This window comes from Mastigoproctus giganteus, chromosome 4 (assembly GCF_048544385.1).
Source record: "Mastigoproctus giganteus isolate SK-2022 chromosome 4, ASM4854438v1, whole genome shotgun sequence".
NCBI lineage: Eukaryota > Metazoa > Arthropoda > Arachnida > Uropygi > Thelyphonidae > Mastigoproctus > Mastigoproctus giganteus.
The window spans coordinates 241585933-241592426 of record NC_143578.1 but is presented as its reverse complement, the minus strand read 5'-3'; the positions used below and the strand labels follow the sequence as shown (position 1 = coordinate 241592426).

At 38.5% G+C, this 6494-nt stretch overlaps 1 protein-coding gene across 2 annotated transcripts in view; it reads right to left on the bottom strand.

Annotated features, from left to right (window-relative positions):
* Positions 1-590: 590 nt before the first annotated feature.
* Secp43 (tRNA Selenocysteine associated protein) overlaps positions 591-6494 on the bottom strand; it is a 179218-nt gene continuing 173314 nt past the window's right edge. For both annotated transcript variants that reach the window (XM_090372127.1, XM_090372128.1), the window contains one exon: positions 591-713. In XM_090372127.1, the coding sequence (XP_090228253.1) occupies positions 636-713 (78 nt within the window). In that variant the 3' untranslated portion in view covers positions 591-635. The remainder of the gene's footprint in view (positions 714-6494) is intronic.

Below are 6494 nucleotides of genomic sequence, written 5' to 3'. Positions count from 1 at the left end.
AATAACTTTTATGATTAATTCCTTGAATTAATCATAAATTAAATGCTTCCTATTTAGAATTTTCTGTTGGTAAACATCATCAGTTGGTCCAACTATATAGAATTTAAAAACTGTACTGATTTTTTTTTTTTTTTCCTCAATAGTATCAGGCACAAATAGTAAAAGAACATTGCAACTAAAGGAAAATAAACAAGCAGGGCTTTTTTTTTTTATTATAGTGGTTGCCTATTTTATTGTTCCATGAAAATTTTCTTGTGGTTATTTCTTTTCTTTTTTACCATGGCTAAAATGTGCATGTGTTGGCTCCTACTGTCACAGGGTCCAAGCACATGCAGTAAAACAGTACTTCACTTATGAAATTCTATTCCTGTTATCAAGAAATATTCACTATTTCTTGATAACAGGAAATATTCACTACCAGAAATGCAGGTAAAATATTTACATAGATTGTCTACTTTAAAATGCCAAAATAAATTGTGATGAAGAACAAGGAAGACTGAGAAATTAATTTTAATTATATACAACAATTTTTTTAATGCATTACAAAAAAAAAAAAAAAAGAGAGAAAATTGAAAAAAAAAAAAAAAAAAGGGGGAAGAAAAAAGTGTACACAGTGAATTTAGAGTGCCAGTGCTTCAGTTGACAGAGACAAGTGGAGGGTCAAGTCCATCTGCTGGTAGCCATCGAGAAGCATCTAAAGCATCATAGAATTCCTAAAAGATAAAAATTAAACCACTTGTAATTTAGAAAATTGTTGTAGAGGAACAATTCTAACATAGAAATAAATTTTTAAATTTAATAATAATTTATGCAAACTTTACTGAGCTTTTTTGTGGGACCAAGTACAGTATTAGGGGTAAGAGGTACACAGTTTTTGATATATGGTTAACCGAAAGTTTATTTCCATATACTGCTTGAATGTTCACTTAGATTCGAATATGTCACTGATCAAAGCCATTGATAGTCCTGAGAAATGAAGGCTTATCCATTTGGTACTGTGATGTGATAGGGATCGCATTAAAAAAACAAAAAGTAACACATGTTGACCCATGGACAACTGTCTTCTCTAAAGTGAGCATAAGCCCAAGCCTTATGGGAAGTTGGCCGACTTCCCATCACTGGGGAAAATGAAGATTCTCAAAAATGGAAATTGAATTCAGAGTTTAATAAAAGAGTAGGTTGTTAAATAAAATCTTCATTTTATTTTTAACAACCTACAAACTTCTCTATGGGATTTTAAATTCACAAACACTAAAAATAACAAATATTAAAATATACTTTTTAAAGCTTCCTTATTTTGGGAGGGAAGGGGTTACCCATCTAACAAAAAATATTAGTAGTAGTAGGGGCATATAATGCAAGAAAGTAAGCTTATATAGCATCAGCCAAAAACAAAACCTTCCAACTTCACCCATCCATTCACTTCAATTGTTTGTCTAGTTCTGCCTTGAATTTATTTAAGCTATCAACTACCAGCTTGCTAAAGACAAACTTCCACACATCTATTCTACAACTGTCTTTCCTCAATTTGAATCTATGCCTCCTCGGATTCTTAATTTGAGCAAGATGAAGAATCCCATCAGATTCAGCTTGCCAAACCATTCAAGGCCTTATACACCTCAATCAGATCACCTCGCAGGTGCCTAGTCTCCAGAAGCTGCAATTTGCAGAACTTAAGCCTTTCTTGGTAACACCAACCCTTTGTTCCACTCACCAATCTTGTTCCCCTTCTCTGTACTCATTCCAGCAGCTCTACATCTTTCCTAAAATGAGGCCTCCAGACTTGTACACAAGGTGTGGCCTAACCATTGCCTTATACAAGGGGATAATCACTCCCTTATGCTTGCTAGCAAAATTCTTGTATATCATTGACAACACCCCATGAGCTGCTCTGGCAGTCTTTTTGCACTGCTCAGAAAACTTCATATCTGACTGCACAATTACGCTCAGGTCTTTTTCATTTTCCACTACCCTGAGTGTAGTACCACCCAATTGGTACGTTCTTCCTCTGGGGTTTCTTCTACCCATATGCAGTACTTTACATTTGTCAATGTTAAACTTCAGTTTACACCTCTCAGCCCATCTGCCCAACTTTTTCAGATCCTGTTGCAGTAGCATACTATATTACCAACCCTGCCTATATTATCTAAAGGTGTTCCTAAGCACTGTAATACTGATACAAATTGCATACCCCATGACACTTGAAATGTGTACTGTTCATACATACTAAATAGTGAATTGCTACATCCTGTCTACAGAAAGGATAGACAGGGTAGGAAGGGAGGAGGGGTTATGCTATTAGTTAGGAAATACATAAAATCCAAGGAAGTGAAGCCAGTCGACATTGCTGGACAGTGCAGTGTCGAGTCAGTTTGGTGTGACATAAGCATTGGGAGATCAAAATTGAGAGTAGGAGTGTGCTATAGGCCTAATGACTCTGATGAGTATAATAAGAAACTGTACAGGGAAACCAACCCTGCCTATATTATCTAAAGGTGTTCCTAAGCACTGTAATACTGATACAAATTGCATACCCCATGACACTTGAAATGTGTACTGTTCATACATACTAAATAGTGAATTGCTACATCCTGTCTACAGAAAGGATAGACAGGGTAGGAAGGGAGGAGGGGTTATGCTATTAGTTAGGAAATACATAAAATCCAAGGAAGTGAAGCCAGTCGACATTGCTGGACAGTGCAGTGTCGAGTCAGTAAATCAGAGAGTCTTATAATGGGGGATTTTAATTTCCCAGATATTGACTGAAAATTGGGGGCTGGTCACTCACACACTAGCAAGGCTTTTGTGGATTTATTGGATGATTGTTTTCTACATCAGCATGTTCGGGAGGCAACTAGAGGGAGTAATACTCTTGATTTGATTATCAGCAGTGATTCTTCATGCATTAAGAATCTGCAGGTAAATGAACCACTAGGTGGCAGTGATCACAGTGTGCTGAAGTGGGATTTTCTCAAAGAGGTAACTACCATTAGGGGTAAAGGGAAGGGTTATTGCTTTCGTAAAGGCGACTACGATGGACTGAGACAGTATTTAAACTCTATACAGTGGGACCAGCTGATGACGTTACCAACAGCAAATTCAAAATGGGAAGCATTCAAAGAACTTATCTTGGAAGCTACTAGGCTTTACATACAAACTAAGAAATATTGTTCATGGTTTAGGCCAAAATGGATGTCAGATGAACTAATGAGACATATGGCAGAGAAAAAAAATGCATGGGATACATACAAATTAACACGTGACACAGAAGCCTATGATAGATACAAGTTGATCTGTAACCAAGTTACAAAGGAGGTTAGGCAGGCGAAGGCAGATTACGAGAAATCGTTGGCAAGGGATGCAAAGAAAAACAGCAAAGAGTTCTTTACTTATGTAAACTCTAGAAGGAAGGGGATGAATCAGATTGGTCCACTTGATATCGATGGGTCAGCTGTTGATGATCCTGCTCAGGTAGCTAACAAACTGAATGAATATTTTGCATCGACATTCACACATGAGGAGTTATTCAGCGAGGGGAATGCCAGAGGTATATTCAATTCTGGCAGTAAGCTAGAGAATCTTGTAATAACTGAGAGTAAAGTGGAGGAGAAATTGTTGAAGATAAATACAAGAAAGGCACCTGGGGTGGATGGGATCTATCCAGTTATATTAAAGGAGGCAGCAAAGGAAGTAAGCAAACCCTTAGCCATAATTATGAGAGCTTCCTTGGACTCAGGGGAAGTACCCATGGATTGGAGATGTGCAAATGTGACCCCAATTCACAAAGGAGGATCAAAGGGCGACACAAGTAATTATAGACCTGTTAGTTTAACTTCTGTTCCTGGAAAATTAATGGAGGCACTGGTTAAAGAAGCAGTGCAGGATCATCTAGACAAGACTTCAGTTATAGCTCAGACACAGCATGGTTTTGTTAAGGGTAAGTCTTGCCTGACCAATTTGATTGGATACTATGATGCAGTCACAAAAGAACTGGATGTAGGGAATAACTTTGGTATTATATACTTGGATCTTAGAAAGGCTTTTGATACTGTTGTACATGGAAGACTGCTGCACAAATTGGAGCAGTGTGGCATTGGAGGCAAACTGCTGCTATGGATAAAGGGGTGGTTGAGGGGGAGAAGACAGAGAGTGGTAATCAATGGTAATCGTGGTCTAATGTTATTAGTGGAGTCCCTCAGGGTTCAGTGTTGGGTCTATTATTGTTTTCTGTATTTATAAATGATATTGATGATGGTATATCAAGTTTAATGTCCAAGTTTGCAGACGATACGAAGGTTGGCAGGGTTGTCAAGGACACTACTGACACTATGCTACTGCAACAGGATCTGGAAAGGTTCAGCAGATGGGCTGAGAGGTGGCAAATGAAGTTTAACATTGACAAATGTAAAGTACTACACATGGGAAACAGCAACCCCAGAGCAACGTATCAACTCTGTGGTACTACACTGACAGTGGTAGAGAATGAAAGGGACCTGGGGGGGGTTGTGCAGGCAGATATGAAGTTTTCTGAGCAGTGCAGACGGGCTGCAAGAGTAGCTCATGGTGTATTGTTGATGATATATAGGAATTTTTCTAGCAGGGATAAGGAGGTGATTATTCCCTTGTATAAGGCAATGGTCAGACCACACCTAGAGTACTGTATACAGGTCTGGAGGCCTCATTTCAAGAAGGATGTAGAGATGCTGGAATGAGTACAGAGAGGGGCAACAAGATTGGTGAATGGAACAAAGGGGTGCTCTTACGAAGAAAGGCTTAAGTTTTGCAAATTACAGTGTCTGGAGACTAGGCACCGGCGAGGTGATCTGATCTGATAGAGGTGTATAAAGCCTTGAATGGTTTGAGCATGCTCAATGCTGATGGGATTCTTCCTCTTGCTCAGAATAATCACCTGAGAGGGCATAAATTCAAATTGAGAAAGGACAGATGTAGGATAGACGTGAGGAAATTTGCCTTTAGCCAGCGGGTGGTTGGTTGGTGGAATAGACTTCCATCCCTTGTCGTGGAAGTTGATAACCTAAATAAGTTTAAGGCTCAGCTGGACAGGTATTTCGAACGAACAGAGGGGTGAAATGGAAGTGGTTATTTTTTATTTATTTATTTTTTTTTTATTTTTATTTATTTATTTTTTTTTTTTTGGCTGATGCTGCATAAGCTTGCTTTCTTGCATCAAATGCCTCTACTAATGCTAATGCTAATATCACTGCATACAATGCGGTGTAAGTACATACTAAGTTTAAACTTGGTTTTGCTTTTATCTTTTTTAGTTCTAATTGCAGTTTAGTAATTTAGGAATCTAGATCTCAACACCATTTCCTTCTGGTATTTCTATAGTGCCATTAACCTTAGCACTGTTTTTCTGATAATCCTTGAGATCTTTAATCTATCCCCAGACAGAAGAGTATTAGTATTAGCAATGACCACATGGTGCAAGGAAGCTTATGGCTTATGCTGCACCATCCAGAAAAAATAATAAATAATTAATAAAAGAAAAGGAAATAAACAACCTATGCATTTCCCTCCTCCTCTCGGTAATTAATTATCCAGCTGACCTTTGAATTTCCCCAAACTGTCAGCCTCTGCCACCCATGTAGGTAACTTATTACAATAATTTATAACTTGCTGGTTAAAATAAAACTTTCTGCAGTCCAGTCTAAACATCTCCTCCCGTAACTTCAATTTATGGCCCCTAGTTCTAGAATCATTTATAACCATGAAAATTTTGTCCATTCATTTTACTTTTGCCTCTCAGAGCCTTAAACACCTCAATCAAGTCTCCTCTAAGGTGCCTAGTTTCCAAGCTCTGCAACCCACATATGGTTTGTGGGTTGCAGAGCCTGTACATGAAGTCTGTACAACCATTTGCCGATCTCTAAAGATGGATAAAAGGTGGATCTTTTATACATCTTTGGACCCTTTCAAGAAGCTCAATGTCTTTCTTTAGGTGCAATCTCCATACTTAAAGTATTCCAAGTGGTCTAACGATAGCCTTATACAGTATAATGGTAATGGGATTATAACATCCTTACCTTTTTTTGATTTTTTTTTTTTTTTTTTTTTGATTTGGTAGTTGTTGGCGCATCGGCTTCTGTGGCCATATTGCACCTCCCAAGGTTTTTTTTTTGCAGTACTTTGATCCAAGCCCGAGGCGGGAATCGAACCCGCGACCTTTGGGTTGCCGGGCAGGTACTTTACCCACTCGGCTAGCCCGGTCGGCACATCCTTACCTCTACCAGCAAATGTTTCATAAATCATAGATAGCACACCACGGGCCTTCATTGCAATCTGTCTATAATGCTCGGAGAACTTCATGTCTGACCGTACCGTAAACACCAAAGTCCCTTTCCTCCACTACTGGCTTTAGTTCAACTCCACCAAGTGTATAAGTTATTTTGGGGTTACTATTCCCCAGGTATAATACTATTATTATTATTATTAGCTAGATGGTCCAAGGAAGCCTGAGACTTATGTTGCAC